Below are 19,244 nucleotides of genomic sequence, written 5' to 3'. Positions count from 1 at the left end.
TATGTAGCGACGTTTTCCCATGTTATTTTATACATCTCTTACATATCTAAAATAGAAATTCAGCCATATACCATACAGATATGAATAATGATGGTGCTTTTATGAAAAACCGGATTATTATTAAAATTTATTGTTTAGTGTATAATAGATATCAATGACGTCAAAATTAACATGCTCGACTATGACTAAAAAAATAATTAGAAAAAAAATGATATTCGTACATCACTGGGACAATATTACTGATGCTAGAATCAATGATACTTCTAAAAAAAAGATATTTATGCAGATTTTTCTTTTCATCCTGTAGGTGTTAGTATTTAATAATGAAATTTTTAAATTGATCATCATTAAACCTTGTTGATTAATGCACGATAAAAATTTGATTATTAAAATTTTTTATTTTATTACATTATTATAGTGTATTTTAAGAATATCTGAGAATAGAAAAAAAATACCATAGCCATTATTTATAATGCCCGTATTAATAATGATACCGACTTAGTTTATGTAAATTTCTTCATGTGCTATGTTGATGCTAGTATTGATGATATTTCTTTTAATGATACTCTGCTATTAGTAAAATTTGTTACTTAATATGCAAAAGATATTAATAATGCTAGAATTAATGTGCTCAATGGTTAGACAAAAAAGAGAAAAAATACACCCATACAACATATACAATTGATGTTGGTATTATAGTATTAATGTTGGTATTAATGATAGGATTTTTTGCATATAGACTTTGAATAAAAGAAGAATACATATCCGATGCATCACTTATAATACTAGTATTAATAACAAGAATTTTTCCACATATATTTAGCAATACCACTATTAATAACAGGATTTTCTATTCAAACATCATTAGATTTTATTGTTTAATGTACAATAAAAATTTAGCTATTGAAATATTCTGTTTATTATAATTTATTATATTGTTATATGATATTTAAAAAATAGTTAAAAAGAAAAAAAAATTATATACTATCACATATGATAGAATCTTGAGATCCTTTTATTATCTTTTTAAACAGATTTTTCATGATTAAGTATATCCCTCATGCTTGATGACTCCCAATTAAATAGTAATGGTAAATAAACCCACTAAAATTGTGAGGCCCTATGTTGCGGCATGTTTTATGAAGGTTTTCGAGTGGGGATGTGCACGAGTTGCCAACACGAAGGCACCTTATCATTCACTTTTTGTATCTAGATTATATATATATATATATATATAATTTGGTCCATCAAGATCATTATCACCAAACAAGTGACATGTGGTCCCATAAAAGGGATTCTAGGGTCGAATGGCACACCTAAGGCTTGCTTTTCCAAATATACCAACTTTGCGGCTAGCCTCGTGATTGAGATAGCATCCATTATACATGAGAGTTCAGACTTAATAAAAAAGATTGGATTCTATACGGTGCAAAAGGTGCACCATAGAGTATGGTATTGTTACGTACAACAGCCACACTATCCATTTTGGAGATGGGTAGTTCTTATTCATTACTGAGGCATAATCAGTATGATATATAGTGAGTCCATCATGATAATGAAGAAGAGTCAGCCATCTCTAAAATAAATGATGTGATTGCGATACATGATCGTACTCTGTGGTGCAAGAGGATCCCGTTTCCAATAATAATTATATAAGAAGGTACGGCTCTTCAACCCTATATATGACTTAACTTGGAAAAGACAAAAAGATTAAAAAAAAAAAAAGAAAGCAAAAAAAGAAGCAAAGACCAGATAAGCTCGAAGAACATCACCATCTAATTAGAGTAAGCCATTGTTCTGTGTTAGAGCAACAGCACCCTCCACCCAAAAAAAAAAAAAAAAAAATCACCCAGCCTGTAGATTTCTAACACAACAGCCGGGCTACTTGCAAAAATCCACCAACCACCGCAGCATTTCTTATAAAAATATTAAGCAATCCATCACCTGAGCTCGGTAGAGAAAAATAAAATTGAGTACTAACCAAACGGGTGGTCACGGTAAATGTCCCAGCCCTTACGTCTATAAGACGCATGCTCCTGTAGGTCGCGGCAAAAGCTCCTAAATTCCCACAGGGGGCGATCCAAGCTAACCAAAGCGAGTATGGCGGAAAAGCCGGAGGCCCTGGTGAAGAGACTGCAGGGCCTGGAAACGAGCCAGGCCAGGCTCCGGGAGCAACTCGACGTCGTCCTTCGAGAACGAGAAGTCGAGCCCGAGCATCAGGTCCGGCAAACTATAGCCGAAGGCGGCGGCGAAGCTGGCCTCCTGCCGGGCTTCTTCGCCCGCAATCCGTGCCGCAACGTGCTGCACTGCATGGGCCACGCCCTCCACGTCTGTCGGCCGGTCACTGGCGAGATCATATTCTGGTCTGTTTCTCTTCTCATCTATATTTAGTGTGTACTATTGCCGCTGAACTATTTAGGAGAATCCAATCCTTAATTTTATTGGATATTGTCTGCTGCTGCTGTGTTTTCCCGTGATGACTATAGATACTACGCTTGTGTTTTATTATGGCAAGTCTTTTGTCTATTTATTCAAAAGTAAAGCCATTAAGAAAGATTGCAACTTAGTAGCATGGTCTTCCTTCTTCGATGTAGTTCCTGCAATTCATGCAATTAAAGGGCACTGGATGCCAGAAATGGTCGGACATTTGTAAGCTATAATTCTCACCAGAAACAAATGAAACCGGTTGGGAGGTGGATCCTGATGAGCCCAGTACTCTGCCAGCTCGTTGAAACGAGAAGCTGGAATCAACACGAACCATATGTTAGAATCAAGCTAGTTGAAATATTGAAATCTACGTGTCATAGAGCTTAAGCAAACTAGATGCAAAAATCTGCTCGCTAGGCTTGGAAAGATTGCCCTGCTTCTGGTTGCAAGGTTTTCTTTTTTTCCTCTCCTTTTATTTTCTACTTCCCTTGCTACTTTTCTCTCATGAATAGCTGTGGAAAGAAGAAAGTAGTCCACGATATAGTTCCTTCTGTTGTGCTCCATCAATTGCTGATACTCTTTTCATCTTTCTCGTATATAACTCAAATACTACTGCTTAGACACTCATTTTGCACAACCACTGATGCGAGCAAAATGTTGCACCAGCCACTAAATATGACTGGATACAGATGAGCGCATGGATTTGTTAAATCAGCACCTCATAGAAGACTCTAACCAAGTCCGATCAAATAGAAAGGAACAAGTGGTGCTCCAATAGAACTCAGGGCAAACGCAAGTGAACTCATATCTATTCTCTGTGCAGGAATCGGTCAGCCGAAAATCTTTACGGATGGAAGGATTGTGAAGCAACTGGCCTAAGGGTTGCCGATCTGCTCCTTGATGAAGAGAGTCGTCCGTATCTTCAGAAGGCCATGGAAAAGTTAAGTAATGGTCAATCATGGTCAGGTCAATTTCCATTTAAGAAGAGGTCTGGAGAAATATTTGTAGCCTTGGTAACACAGAGCCCGTTATACGAGGATGGTGAGCTTATTGGAATCATTACTGTCTCAATTGATGCGGCTACTCTTTATGATACGTACTCGGAGAAATGGAGAGTATGCTGGGATCAAGCTCAAGGCCAACCAAGAGAATACAAATCAAGTTCTAGAAGAGTTCAGTGGCGGCCACAAGCACAAATTGCGTCGTCCGTGTCTAGTTTGGTACTAGTAATCGCATGAGCTGGTTTCTATACCTTTCTTTCTCCTTTTAAAGTGCCAAAGTTATATCTTATTTTCAATCAACAGGCTTCAAATTTTTTTCCCCGTAATCATATACCTAGTGACTGTGAGGGTAGGAATTCCCTGGGAAGATGTGAATGCATGTTTGAAAACGAAAATGTGAAGTCAGAGAAAACAGAGTTACCAGTAAGCTGGTTTCTTTTCCTTCCATAAGATATAGCAAATAGAGATTGCCTATATATATAGCAGTTTATAAGCATATCTTCGAAAAATTTCCAGGCACTGAAGCCCATCTTCAGATCGCATGCTGGAAAGAGAGCTGTTGAGGAAACAGCCCATAAGTATGAGGAAATCATGTCGAAATTTAATCAGCCATCCAAAATCGTGCGCAATGCTTTACTTGAAACATGCAATCACTAGCTGGTGTTACTGTTCTATCAGAGCAGTATCAGTTCATATAAGCAGTCATATGTTTATCACTCCTGCTGATGTATTTCTGTTTGATAATGGATTCTATACATTCACTGCGAATGACAGGTTACAAAGGTCTTTGGTAAACTGAACATTCGAGGAAGCACCTACCAATTTCAAGAATCAGATAAAGGGATTCGAACTAATCCGGCCAAGAATTCAGGCTCCAATTCAACAAAGAAGGTGAGTTCCCTGTAGTTGCACTTATTTTTGTAAAAAAACTACTTTCGGAGACGATACCTTAAAGCAATATGTTAAACTCTACACAAAACAAAGCCCAAAACACAATGTTGGGATAAGGAGAGCTTTCATATTACAAGTATTTCTATTGATTTTGAGACAAATGATGTGCCTGCAGATAAATTTATTGAAAAATAAATAATTAACTAATTATAGCAAGCATATATAAGGAATTCTAGGTGCCTCCCGGTCAAAGTATAAGAAGTCATAGTGAGTATTATTTGTTGAAACAAGATACCAATGTCCAAGAAGGACAATTTTATTAGAAAATCTACAGATAAATTAATTTCAGATTCTCCAAGCAGCTGTTGTATTTTTTTTTTTAGGTTAATTTTTGTATGCATATGCAGAAAACAGAATCACATCAACCAACAGCAGTCGGGCACCTCACTGGTTCTGGTGGTTGTAAAAGTCATGCACCAAAGGGACGCTCAGACAATTTAGATGTGGTATGTTTTCCACCATAGTCAGTGGATCTTGATGATTACTTAGTTTTGACATTGATGATTCTTTGGTTGCAGCCAGCAAAATCATCCCAGCAGCTAATTTTGCCAAACAATAAATGGTCTTGCTAAAGTTTGTACAAAAATGTGTTTGAAACCCGTAGTTAAGCATCTGTGGCAAAGATTGTCCAAATATAAATATTTGTAGCACTCTGAGTTTGTTATATAGTGAAGGATGGCAGACATAAAACTATTCAAGTGCTGAAATAAGGAAAATACCTGCTTGGGTCTTATTATGGAACTAAATATTTCAAAGGCCTAGAACTCAAGCCAGTAATGATTGAAACACTTTATGGTGATTGCAATGCCAAGATAACCATTGACATGCTTTCCTGTGAAGACTCAATCTGGTTCTTGGGGAGCTTCAAATTTTTCCCCCGGCACAATATGAAAAATCTTAAATCAACAAAGTTAATTGGATTGGTCAATGTTTTGACCATGCATGGACATGTTAATTAACATTTATCACGTGATACACAGCTACATAAAAGAAACTGTAACACTATATCCATCATAACCGTATAAAAACAAACAACTGTAATCATTTCTACGGTTGATTGTTCTAAGCAGAATAAACAGACCATTGGAGGCTCACATAATTCCATGGTCTTTGAAACACAATTTTAAGTTAGATGAATGAAAACCTAATACCAGCATGTATTTTTGTGAATAGATAAATGTACTTAAGTTGTTTCCAGGCAACCTTGATTGTGGCATTATATGCAATAATATCGTTTTCTTAAAAAGAAAATGTTTAAAATATAACTTGCAAATGCTATATGCTTCCAAGGAGATTTCACTGAGTCAAAAAAAAAAAAAAAAAAAAAAGGTCCATCATGTACACAGTCACCAGTATCAATGTCTCAATTTGTGACTGCTAAATGGACTTGCATTCTCAGAAACTAACAAAAAAGAAGTATTAGCTTTGCATTTTCATATGTATTTTGAAATGCATGTTTGAGTGGAGGATAAATCAAAATAAATAATGAAGACAGCTAATTTTGATTTACATTTCATCATTAAAAGTCCTCGTGCATGGGAGAGAAAAAATACAACTGAACGTATTGATATGATTTCATATTAAAAATTATGCATAAGCTAGAAAGGAATTTATCGATGGATCATGTTTCTATAAGTGATTTAAGTTTTAAGACAAGCTTACCATTGCTAATCTGGTGAATAGAATATTTATTTCAATGGAGGATTTAGGAAAATGCCTTGATAATCATTTATCAAATTATTTGGATAGTGAGCGGAACAATCAAGACTTAAAAAAAATAATTAAAAAAAAAATCTGAATTGAGCAATCTAGGAATACCCTACTCTCCAAGGGAAAAGTTGGTGAGATGTTAGGCCAGCATCATTCGCAGACAATAACTCCAACATCAAATGCTAGATTCCGTTTAGACATCAGCTTGATATACAAAACAACAACAAACATGAACATCAACATCGATCTCATCAATTTGGTGTTTGCTTTATAAATGTTGTTCAAATATATGATCAGCTTCTCTAAGATCCGATCCACGTCATGTTAGTTCTTTTCTCACCACTTATTCTCATGGCATTATGAATCTAGGTTTTCTTACATCATTCCTCTTTCCAGAATAATCAATTTAAATAAGGCTGCCTTCTGTGTCAGTTTGGTCTGGTTCTTGTATCATGTGTTTTACTAATAGCAGCATCAAAATAATGATTCTATTCATTTGTCAAAATCTACAAAAGCATGATCTAGATGATGCATTCTTATCAAAACCATTAATGACTTTCACACATGATCTTTGGCGTAATCTCATTTAAAATCCAGAAAAACTTTTTATCAATCTTTTAGATATTTCATTTGTTTCATTATGAAGATTTGCTTCTCATTGTGGCACAATATGTCCCAATAACCATAACCAAAATCAGAGGCTTCACATTTGAATTGACCTAATGGCTCCTCCATTAAATCCTTAAGGCCTGGTGTGGAAAGAGAATAGGGTTTCAGAGATAAATAGGCTTTATACCAGGTAGCTCTAATTTCAGGTAGGTTTAATGGGGATTGGATCTTATTTTTGTTTGGGAGAAATGTTATTATCCTAAATAATGATTAAACTTTTGTTGTTAAGTTGTTTGGAGCTCTTACAGGATAAGAATTGAACTTTGGATTTTGTATAAGTACAGAAAAAGATGATTTCTCCAAATTGGACAAGTATGCCCTTCCAATATTAGCTTACAATATTTTTAATGTAATATTGATATAAAATATATAAAAAGTTAATTAAGTTAATATCAATCTACTAGTATTAATAAAATATATTAATATGATGGTACTATAGTGTTAATTCATGTTATATTACTAATGATTTATTAATACAATATTAATATTCAATCAATTAATATTAACATAATTTTAGATTATACACCAATATAATACTATATTAATAGAGCTAAGGCGCTCTCAAGAGGATAGTTGAGATGATCCTTTCACATTCAAAGTTAATGTATACTATCTACATTCAAGATCCAAATCACTGGACATGATCTACATAATAAAAAAATGCATATAAAACAAAATTTGTTCTTCGGTGTTCTCTTATCTAATAATCAAGTAGATATCAGAATGAACAGTTTTAGTCCGACGATATTATATTTTATGGTGATCTAATCACCAAAACCTAGCGAATTTAAAATACCCATGTTTTAAGATGTGTAAATTATAATCATGATGTGGATTTTCAATTATGTGCCTTATCGTTTATTTTACTACACTCATGCATTTGATATCATTGATTTTCGTGATGCATATATTAGAGACTACTGGGATATATGAATTTTGTTTTCTAGGCATTTTCGTACCATAGGCCATATTCAATCGTTTGAATTTTTAATTTGGTATGGTCTGTCATTGATTTTGAAGATGAGAGTACCATCTTAGCTATCCTCTTGAGAACACCTTAGTTTTGCTCAAATTATATTATATTAGTATTAACATACTAATATTATATTCATACTAACATATTGCATAATGAAAATAATAAATTAATATTATCATCATAATTATCCAAAGTTCTCTCGACTATTTAAGGTTGGCTTTGTAAATCCTCATTTACCAAGTATTTCTAAAATAGTATAACAATAAAGTATTGATATTATATTCAAGGAAGGAAAGATTGAGGGAAATTCAGTTGCTTCTTAAATTCTCTCTCACATATTCTCGCTTATCCCCAAGTTCCAGCCTCCCTTGGTAGAAACCATCCCAAAATAGCTAAAGTTGAATGAAATGTTGGAGATAAAGACCTAGGGGGAAGTGTGTTGTTTAGTGCTTATCTCAGGGATAGGCAGGGATAATTCTTCACTATCCCTTTCCAGATTAAAGAGTTAAAGAATAAATTCACTTGCAGTACAAGCCCTTGAAATCCCTTCTTACCACCTTAAAACAGGTCCTCTTGGGTCTTCCTGCATTCTTTCCTAATACTTCTGAACGTTAGGCTTCAAACTTTCATTGTGACATATGCGTCAATGTTCTATGACATTATCCGCGATTGGTGCAATGCCTATATGAACCCTTTTTTTTTTCATTTCTAACCCTAACCTGGTATTTTGACCATCTATCCACCTAACATTTCATTCTTTGTGATACTTAGGTTCCTTGACTCATCCTGATTGTCTAAACCTCCCATGCCAGTACTATGGATAGATGTAAAATGCAGAGAATCAAAAGAAGCTTCATAGATGATTCTAGAAATGAATCTTAGTCTGCTAAATGTACTTTGGCTCTTCTAGTTGCAATTTATGGTATGAAATAGTTGTAAGACATGATTTTCGATTCAGTATATTCCAACAAAATTTCTAGCACCCTTTCATATACATCTTAACCTTAACCAAAAGTAGCAACACATCAAGGGATCAATACTATGCATATGAAGATATAATTCATCAAATTGAGATAATCTGCTGTAACCAACTCTCGACCAGATATCAGCCCTCTCTATCAATACCAACATGAGGCAGTGTTCGGCTGCCACAGGACCTAGAAGATGATTTGACACGTGAAGTGACTTATCATGTTGGTCACATAATGTACACCCCTCCAACTAGGAAGCAACCTCAAGGGTTTCCTTAGACCTGGAACAAGTCCAGACAAAGGTATATGATGGCAAGAAGATTTAGAGAACTGCTTTCCTCTTCAACAGATTTATAAGTCAGTATGCTGAACTAAGAAGAATGACACCCACAACAACAAAATGAAGAATGACCATATGAACATAAATCCTGAACCCACAAATCGATACTAACATTTAGCCAACTAAACTATTATCATTTGCCAACCTGAGTTTGAGTCCTAATTTGGGGAGTCATCACATTAACTGTATATTTTTTCCCTTCTTACAGGTTCATAGACCTATTGATGAAGCTAAGTCACAGAATATGAAGATAGCAGAGTGCTGTACCTTGGACTTTCCTAATGTTCTAAAAAAAACATTCCCAGGTCAGACGTTCATGGTACTAATGAAAGAGTAGAATGCTCTGTCAAAAGTTTCTGTTTCCTAGAGGAAAGGATGTCAATAGCAATTGCAAGCAGGAATATTATGCTGCAAGTAAAGAATTTGCAAAATATTTCCTTGAATGTGACAAATTTTCTAGAAATAAACAGAGTTTGAATTTCACTTCTAAATGTAGGTGTCGAACAAAGCGGGAAGAAGGACGATATATTGCATGAACAAGAAAATCCCAAACAAGATTTAGCAGCACATTCAACTCTACAGAAGACTGATGCATCAACTACTGAAGAAAAATATTTGAAGTTGGTCATAGACTGTGATATTCGATGGGAAGACCTCCTGTTAGGGGAGGAAATTGGTGAAGGTATTTCCTCTGAAGCTATTTGAATGCAACAACATGACATAGACTGGCCATGTTATTTGTTGGTCTTGGCCGCAGCTCATTGTCAAGAATGCTTGCTTGGAAGTTTTCTGTTTCAAGATTAAACTGATGCATGTATGGAATCCTCACCATTATTTTCACCTAATATGAGATTTCATGTTCCTATGTATCTTCTAGATTGAAAAGAAGTTAAACACCTAGAATATAAAGTGGCTTTATACTATATCAATGAAACAAGGGAAGAAAACTCACTTACCAGTTAACTATGTTAATATCTCCATCCATGATTAGAATATCATGCATTTAGCACAATGTTGAAAGTTATGAGATCTGTCTAGCCAAAATAGATAAAGTCAGCTTGCTCACAAGCATAAAATTACACAGGTTAGCCACCAAAATCGCAGGATAAATAAAATAGTGACAACAAAATCCTCAGAGAGTACTACTTTTAATGTTTTCAGGTGATTTTATCACCCTAGCTATCTGTATTTAGTGCTAACACATCATACTGCTTGAAAGCACAAAAGAAAATGAAAGGCAAGAGATCTCTAGAACAGGTTATAACAATAAAATGTGCTCAGATATACTTTGAATTCTAATCAGTTCTTTAATCCTCTTGCATTCTATCATCCCAGGTTCTTATGCTATTGTCTATCGAGGAGTATGGAATGGATCGGTACATTAATTGAACAAGTTTCCTCCTCCTTTATCTGTCATCTTAGTGATAATGTAGTCGCGGAAAGACATGACCATTTTATCTTTTATTCATTAGGATGTTGCCATAAAACTATACCTACGAAAGGACTATCACGAAGGGGCTTTGCTGGATTTCAAGGAGGAGGTATTGATTTTACGTACAAACTCAACACTAAAGATATGGCTTAAACTTCCATCTTTGGCTACTTATTTCAGATCAGTATAATGAAAAGATTAAGACATCCAAATGTATTGCTATTCATGGGAGCTGCATATTCACCCGAGCGACTTGCCATTGTAACTGAGTTCTTACCAAGGTAACATGAAAGTGACATAACTGATGTGGATGACTAAGGAAAATCATAAAATGTTTTGTGGTGCCCAATATTCCAGGAGAGAAAATTCCATTTGACTGACAGAATTATGTTATTTTCGATATCAGGGGAAGCCTCTTCAGAATATTACACAAGAACAATCAGGCATTGGATCCTAAACGCCGTTTGAAGATGGCATTTGATGTTGTGGGTTTTCCTTAGCAAATATCGTAATGCTTTTTCTACTAGATCTTTATTTTAGTCAGGTAGGGCAATTATACTTCTTGAATGCGCAGATTAAAGGAATAATGACCTTGCTGCAGGCAAGAGGTATGAATTACTTGCATCGAAGAAATCCACCAATAATACATAGGGACCTGAAATCATCAAATCTACTCGTTGATAAAAATTGGACTGTCAAGGTATAGAATAGTGTTTATAACTTCAGAAAGCAGCTTTATACACAAGAAAACAAGATTAATGGCATTTTATTTAACAGGTTGGAGACTTTGGGCTGTCATGTTTAAAGAGTTCATCTACCTTGACAGCAAAATCCACACAAGGAACGGTAAGGGATTTCTACTGCACTAGAAACATATCAGCAGGAATCAAAAATGCAATTCTCATGATACATACCATAATATATCAACCAATCATAGAGACATGGAATGCTAGAATATTGTTCTCATGCATGAATCCATACATAAGTTTCATATCTGGACCAGCTGGCTGCTATTATCAAAATCTTCATCCTGAACATGCTTCCAATCAAACCATATATCTTGACGTTATTTATTCTATAATTACTTGGAAAGCATACGCTGACGACAGGCAAAGAGATCCTCACAATCTGACTTTGAGCCTATCCCTGACTCAGAAACAAGAGAACTCCCTATCATGGCCATAATTGCTACTTGCAAACTTGGATTTCATTTATACAACATGGCTTTGATAGTGCAGAAGTCCAAAGGAATATATTATTCTCAAGTGAAACAACTTATTAGTGCCAGGTAATACTGAATACTTGAATGCTGAAACCAATTAAGAAGGTAGTAAGGGGAAGGGTTCACAATTATTTTGCTTTTTAGAGTTCAGGAATTGCATTCATTTGTAAAAGGTCTAGGTTTCAGAGGTTTGTCCATCCAAGTTCGAACTTAAGGAGATAGTAATTGTAGGGTTCAGGATGGATCCATAAGAAGACTTTTCTTAGACTTCAATCGTTAAAAGCATATCCTAGAATTGTATGGTTTTGGAAAAATAAAATAAAATAAAATTTTAGAACGATGAACATATTTGAGATAGATTTCTTCTATTGTCTCCTCTTCAGATCAAAGTTCCAGCCATCCATTTAATCAGCATCGTGAATATCAAGCTACACGTTTGATGAGGAATCTTGTAAGTATATGGTGGTTTTATAGGTTGTTTTGAACTGCCAACAACATAATGGTGCTGGATTTGTTAAGCTAGTTTAGTTTATTCATCATGCCACCTTAAAGTGGGAGTCCATGATCTCTTCTGAAGTTACTTGACAATTAGACATCTAATATGGCTAGCCTATGATAACTAGTGCCAGAAGATCAATATGCAAATGCAAGAAACTCCTTAAACTACTACTGGGGCTCTATAATCCTCACAGACTCCTCTTCTAACTCCTGCCTTGTAGTATTGACTCTTCAAGGCTATAAAAGGAGCATTAGCTTCATTGTTCCATCCCTATTTCCTTCATTCCAGATTTCTCCTCATACACTTCTTCATCTTCTGTTTCTACTTGACACTTGATTTGTGTCACTCAACCTCTAAAGCCTAGTTCAAAACCCATGCAAGAAACTCCTTAAACTACTACTGGGGCTCTATAATCCTCACAGACTCCTCTTCTAACTCCTGCCTTGTAGTATTGACTCTTCAAGGCTATAAAAGGAGCATTAGCTTCATTGTTCCATCCCTATTTCCTTCATTCCAGATTTCTCCTCATACACTTCTTCATCTTCTGTTTCTACTTGACACTTGATTTGTGTCACTCAACCTCTAAAGCCTAGTTCAAAACCATATAAAAGTAAAATGTAGCTTGTTTTCTATGAAACTGATCAGGTAGATGACAACAAAGGGTCAGGATTTAGTCTTGTGTAACTCAGATTTTGATTAAATAAGGCTGTACAGATTTAGTTAGGTTGCCCCCACTGGTTGCCTATTATCCCTCTTTAAGTTCAGTTTGCTTGATGATGTATTCTTCCTCATCCTTCTTCTGCATTTCCATTTCTTGGTCAATCATCTTGCAGCCCTGTTGTTGTATAAATAGCATTACCAAATTGGCTAAACTGACATGTCAATTTTTTGTTGCAACCCTTTAAAATTAGTCAAATAGTAATTACATGGTAGCAGTTCCATATCTTAAAGGCCAAAATATAGGTTAATGATTATTTGCCTGGTCTGAGATCATCAGAGGAGATATTTGGTACAGGGTTGAGCTTTGGTGGACTTTTGTTGTAAAACGTGTGCTTTTAAGCTGTGCATGTTTGATTTTAGTTCATAAAAGGTAGGTTTTTTGGAATTAGATATTACCCTTTACCTAGTACTATTTGAAACTGGGACCTAACCAAAAACATAGACAACCCAAGGGAAATATTGCATTCTTTATAATTGAAAACAATAAATGATATCTGCCTGCATATTAAGTTGTGGTTGCTTATGTTGCATACATTCTGAGAGTTTCAGAGGTGAGGCAATTTATCACACTAGAAACAAACTTGATGCCTCATTTGTTTCAGTGAAGAATCAATATTTGATCCTTTTCAACACCTAAACATTGCATGAGAAATTGGATTGATCGTAGATTCATCATACGAATGTTCTACCATTTTCAGAAGCAACAGAACAATGACCAAAACATCAAAAGTCTCAATCAGCCAGTTGTTATCCTCTTTTCTTGCAACACAACATATCGGGTTGCATCCTTTATGACCATACCTACCTACAGCTGATGGGAACTGTTTTTAACATTGTATTACTCGAGTTATTATTCTTAGCAGTTTGAGATGGTCTTCTACATGTACTTGATTGCCTCCTTTACCGTTAATTATTCTTGTTTTGTGGGTCTTTACCAAGTTTCATCATTCACATAAATTGCCCAAATTGTTACAGCTCAGTCAAAGGCCAAAATTTCCGCTCATGGAATCGGTTCTTTCATGCAACAAGGCAATCAAGCAAAAGACGACCAGCACAGCATGCTGCAATATGCTTACATTTTAGCAAATTCGAACATATGTTACTTAAAATCATCAAAAGAAACAGATTGTTGATAGTAATTTCAGTAACCTACTACATCGAGCTAACCCTAATCTGAAACATTATTATGTTCTCAACCATTGTTAATCGCAGCCTCAGTGGATGGCGCCGGAAGTCCTCCGCGGCGAATGCTCAAATGAGATGTAATCCCTTCACTTCTTACTGATTTACTTTAAGAAATTCTATGCTATCGTTTGTTGCTATACATAGAGTCACAGATTTCTACAATGCACGGTAATAAAACGGAGGGTAATCCAGGGTAAATAAAATTGGGGGAAAAGAGAAGACTCACATTGGAATTGTTTGCAGGTCGGACGTGTTCAGCTTCGGAGTCATACTGTGGGAGCTGATGACGGAGTCCGTCCCGTGGAGCCATCTCAACTCCCTTCAGGTAAAAAGCCAGCCAGATCTCCTCGATCTCTCTCTCTCTGTTGATGGCCGGAGGCGGTGAGCTTACCGCTGCCGATCCGAAAAAATCTTGTAATTAGGTAGTCGGAGTGGTGGGGTTCATGGACCGGCGGTTGGATCTGCCGGAGGGTTTGGATCCGCGGGTGGCCTCCATCATCTGCGATTGCTGGGAAAGGTAATTTTTGATTTTGAAAAGGAATTAAAAAATATTTTTTAAATGATAATCTGACAAAAATTACCGTTTTGGGGGTGGGGGGCGGTGCAGCGATCCAGGACGGCGGCCGACGTTCCAGCAGATAGTGGGGAAGATGGCGGAGCTGACAACAGCTCCAGCTCGCCGCAGGTGGGAGCACCTGACGAGAGGATCGCCGTCGGATTGCTGATGGGTGATATCCTTCTCGTGGACTTGATGTATTGTCACCGTTAGATTAAGATCCCGGAGTAGACTCTATCCAGGTGTTCTTGTTCCATTCCTTTTGATCGTATTAATTCGCACGTGACAAAAACGTGCATGATGAGACTATGACCTTTTGATCGGTGGGCCTTTTAGCTTTATTGGTTGACGGGAACCGAAGATCTACGGGGAGAACTCATGAATTCTGTGCGACAGTCGTCTGGATGATGATTGCTTGGGCTAAATTTTTGACAGTGCAACCGTTTGCTGTTAAAAAATAATAAACAGGTAGACAATTTACCATGTGATTTTGCTGTGTAATCCGAAGGGTATTCTGAAATCTGGCGGTGGTCTTATTTTTACATAGAGACACGCATGCTTGCTAACCGGTGGGTCGCTTGATTTGTTTACATTTGTGGTCCAGCGTTGCCGTCTCTCCGGATGTCCAGCTTCAAAATAGCGTTGATGTCCGCCGGAAATCCGGAATAAGCGAAAGAAAGGACCTCTGGGTTGGGCATGATGCGAGAGATGGTCCGATTTTAATCAATAATTCATTTTATCCGCATCTATTTGGACGTCTGAACATCTGGTATGAGTGTGGTTCATACTGCAGTTGCACAGATAGCATGTGAAGAGAAGAAAACAGTTTTCCTCCAAAATGCTCAGGTTACATCTAAAATTTTTTTTTAATATTCTACTTGTTTAAGGATCAAATTCTTACCTAAATCGCAGTGAAACCGGAGATCAAATCCCAAATTATCTGATATAAACCTTCGCGGAGGTCTGGATATGCAAATCTTCTACTTCGCATGCACGTCAGACGCTGCAGGAAAGCAGGATGAATTCCAATCTAATTGGCTTCGTATATGCAATCAATCGAGGGATAAGATGTGATGATGTGACATCTCACACCAGCAGGTAGGATGCTCAAGAAGGATCCACGCTCAAGGAGAGGAGGCGGCACAATAAAGGGAGAGATGTAGAAGATGAAGGACCTCTCTCTTCACACGCCTATCTTTCTCTCTTTTTCTCTTTTCTCAATTTAATTAGTTTGCTATTCTATTCTCTTCTCTCATCCATGGTAGAGATCCTCTCTATTTATAAATGATTCTCATGATCCAATGAGAGGAGGACTCTTTATTCAAATCAGATTTGAGTTGGTCCAATACTCATGAAAGAGGACTCCTATAAGAGATATAATTGCCATGACTTATGACATCCACTTTGCATCCACTCCCACACCCACTTGGGACGTCCCAAATAAGCACCAAACCAATTTTTGATCGTGCTTCATGAGTGGGTATTCCCAGTGCAAGTAGGAATACTCATATCTCATCCAAAACAGGTCCGATTCGAATCCGATTCGAAGTCGGTTCGAAATAATTTCGAAAGGCTGTCAATCCTAAACTCTTTAGGACTTTTTATACCAAGTCTAATTTGGATTTTGGACCTATTTAAGTTTAATTAATTCAGATCTAATCTGAAATTAATTAGTACTTAAATTCAATCTTTCATATGTTCCATAGATCATAGATAGAAATTGTTCATCTCCGGGATTGAATCTGAACCTCATGTGTAGTGCTAGCTAGACATAGTCAACTCTTCAATCTTGTTTGACCCATAACTCAATTCTCAATCATGTTAGCTTATATGTTCAATCAAGTCAAATACTTTCAGATTGGATATATAAACATAGGTCAATTCCTTCCTACTTTGTCTGACTTGTGTGCGTGACTCCATAGGTTCAAACACTAAGTCGATAGCACAGGAACCAATTCCTGCACTAATCGAGATACCATCTAGCAATGGTTCCCGACATCTAGATAGATCGAATTATCGCAAAAGAATATTCCAGAACCCATACTCATGGTTACCGCATAATTCATCTTTTTGACCCTGGAAGCTCTAGGATGGTCTCAGGTTAACTGTCAATCGAGATTGCTTCATCCACATTGTATTTCAACTTTTCAAATCCATCTTATGGATTACCCTGGCCACGACTTTACTAAATTGAAATACAGCGATACATCAATTCCAATAATCCAAAGGGGTCAATCCCATCTTGATCGACACACAGACTTCGCAAGTACTTGACTGTACCTAGTAGCCTTCCGTCACTATATTAAAAATCCAGGTAGTTCAGCACCAAAGCACAGTGAGTTGCTTGCAAATCACTATAGTGATCTCACATCAGAAGGATATTTATACCCATGTGTTTCACGAGTAGCTCTTAACAGCAGAACGCTCAGCAGGTGAGTCACTTGTTCAGTGACGATGTACCCTTATATCTAACATGTATGCCATACCAGTATCACCATACTCCTTGGTTAAGAGGACAACCAACCCATATGGCACACAACGATCTTCACTCGATAAACGTCATCGTCCCGTAATGACGTATCATTTGGTTGCGAACTTATTTAAGAACCATACGATAAATCTTCTCTTTATCGTACACTATCATAGTTCTAGGGACTTCATCACAGTACAAGAGTTCAAGAAAGATATCACTTTGTAATAAAAAAATATCAGAATAATTATTATTCAATAATCAATAATTCATATACAAGGATGAACTTAATCGTTACACGATTGATTTTAGGACACAATTTCCAACAACTCCCACTTGAACTAAAGCCAATCGGGGCAGTATCTTATACCCATCTTCCATTTGAAGTCATCGAACTCTTTGATCCCGAGAGCTTTAGTAAAGGGGTCGGCTAAGTTCTCCTTTCCGTCGATCTTCTGAAGCTCGACATCACCTCGGTTCACGATCTCTCGCACTAGGTGATAGTGGCGCAGAACATGTTTAGTGCGATGGTGCGACTTAGGTTCTTTCGCCTGAGCTATAGCACTGGAGCTGTCACAATACAGCAGGACAGGACCATCAATGGAAGGTACAACTCCCATCTCGATAATAAACTTTCGTCACCACATCGCCTTCTTTGCAGCATCCAATGCAGCAATATATTCCACTTCGCATACAGAATCGACCACAATATGTTGCTTGAAACTGTTTCAGCAAACAGCTCCTCCATTCAAGGTAAATACGTAGCTCGACACGCTTCTACTGTCATCACAATCTGACTGAAAATTAGAATCAGTATATCCCATAAGTTTCAGATCAGAATCACCATAGATAAGCCATTGGTCTTTAGTATTTCTCAAATACTTAGAAATTACTTTTGCAATCTTCCAATACTTCTCACCTGGATCTGACTGGTACCTACTCACTACCCCTAGTAAATAGGCCACATCCGACCTCGTACATGTCAAAGCGTACATGATAGATCCCACTATCGAAGCATATGGTATCTACTCATGTGCTCTCTCTTCTCAGGAGTTGTCGGACAATCCTTCTTGAAAAGAGTAATTCCATGGCCTATCGGAAGATAACCTTTCTTGAAATTATCCATGTTGAACAGCTTCAACAAGGTGTCAATGTACGTGGATTGGAACAATCCTTCTAGATCTATCTCCATAGATCTTCATCCCTAGGATGTAGGATGCTTCTCTCAAATTTTTCATGAAGAATTATGATGATAACCATAGCTTCACACTCTGCAAAGTCGGGATGTCATTTTCTAGTAACAGTATGTCATCTACATACATCTCAAAAAAAATAACCACAGAATCAGAAGTCCATTTGTAGATGCAAGGCTCTTCTCCATTCCTAACGAAGCCATATGTTTTGATTACTTTATCAAAATGCATGTTCCAACTCCTCGATGCCTGCTTAAGTCCACAAATTGACCTTTTCAGCTTGCAAACTTTCGACTCGTCTGTATATGTGAACCCTTCAGGTTGTATCATATACACCTCTTCTTCCAGTTCTTCATTAAGAAAAATGGTTTTGACATCCATTTGCCAGATCTCATAGTCTAAGTGTGCAGCGACAGCAAGCATAATCGGATGGATTTGAGCATTGTCACATGAGAGAACGTCTCGTCATAGTCAATACTATAACGTTGACGGTAACCCTTAGCAACTAGACGGGCTTTATAGGTCTCTACCTTTCCGTCCGCTCCTCTTTTTCTCTTGAAAATTCATTTACACTCTATAGGTTTTATCCCTTCGGACGGATCAACTAGTGTCCAGATACTATTTATCTTCATGGACTGCATCTCGGACTTCATGGCCTCAAGCCATTTTTGAGAGTCGGACCTTTGCAAGGCCTCCACATAGGTGATCGGATCCTCATCGTTCTCATCAAGTTCAATAAGATCACCATCCCGGACCAAAAAATTATAGTATCTGTCCGCGACTGATGTGGTATTCTACCGGATATCCTTAATGGTGCCTCTACTGGCTCCGGATTCGATTCACCAATCGAATCCAATTCTGTATGTGTTGGTCCTTCTACCTCATGAACTTCATCAAGTCTAATTTTACAGGCATTAGCTCC

The 19,244-nt window shown here is 36.9% G+C and overlaps 1 protein-coding gene and 2 long non-coding RNA genes across 15 annotated transcripts; 1 reads left to right on the top strand and 2 right to left on the bottom strand.

Annotated features, from left to right (window-relative positions):
* Positions 1-1,924: 1,924 nt before the first annotated feature.
* Positions 1,925-15,609, top strand: LOC105043556 (uncharacterized). 11 transcript variants are annotated; one of them, XM_073255832.1, is made up of 21 exons: positions 1,935-2,363; positions 3,251-3,647; positions 3,732-3,851; positions 3,945-4,049; positions 4,203-4,319; positions 4,727-4,825; positions 9,254-9,350; positions 9,542-9,727; positions 10,381-10,421; positions 10,518-10,586; positions 10,658-10,758; positions 10,884-10,962; positions 11,052-11,177; positions 11,255-11,323; positions 14,131-14,180; positions 14,347-14,428; positions 14,526-14,620; positions 14,711-15,127; positions 15,264-15,370; positions 15,453-15,505; positions 15,572-15,609. In XM_073255832.1, exons 1-18 carry the CDS (start codon positions 2,101-2,103, stop codon positions 14,826-14,828), a joined length of 2,214 nt encoding a protein of 737 aa, XP_073111933.1. In that variant the 5' UTR covers positions 1,935-2,100; the 3' UTR covers positions 14,829-15,127; positions 15,264-15,370; positions 15,453-15,505; positions 15,572-15,609. The 11 variants fall into 11 exon arrangements, with proteins under 11 accessions (XP_073111936.1, XP_073111938.1, XP_073111939.1 ...); XM_073255831.1 differs by having other exon boundaries at positions 15,453-15,609; XM_073255830.1 differs by having other exon boundaries at positions 15,264-15,505.
* LOC109505781 (uncharacterized) lies at positions 4,159-14,824 on the bottom strand. 3 transcript variants are annotated; one of them, XR_012140732.1, is made up of 4 exons: positions 14,685-14,824; positions 14,330-14,602; positions 10,002-10,075; positions 4,159-4,328 (listed from the first exon to the last, which is right to left on the bottom strand). It is a non-coding gene; the product is annotated as an uncharacterized lncRNA (long non-coding RNA). The 3 variants fall into 3 exon arrangements; XR_012140733.1 differs by lacking the exon at positions 4,159-4,328 and adding an exon at positions 9,557-9,834; XR_012140731.1 differs by lacking the exons at positions 4,159-4,328; positions 10,002-10,075 and having other exon boundaries at positions 13,912-14,602.
* On the bottom strand, positions 4,612-9,297 carry LOC140857199 (uncharacterized). The gene is made up of 2 exons (XR_012140734.1): positions 5,099-9,297; positions 4,612-4,991 (listed from the first exon to the last, which is right to left on the bottom strand). It is a non-coding gene; the product is annotated as an uncharacterized lncRNA (long non-coding RNA).
* Positions 15,610-19,244: the final 3,635 nt, after the last annotated feature.

The sequence above is a fragment of the Elaeis guineensis genome, chromosome 4 (assembly GCF_000442705.2).
Source record: "Elaeis guineensis isolate ETL-2024a chromosome 4, EG11, whole genome shotgun sequence".
NCBI lineage: Eukaryota > Viridiplantae > Streptophyta > Magnoliopsida > Arecales > Arecaceae > Elaeis > Elaeis guineensis.
Note: the sequence above shows the minus strand (reverse complement) of the source record. Positions and strands in the feature narration are given on the sequence as shown.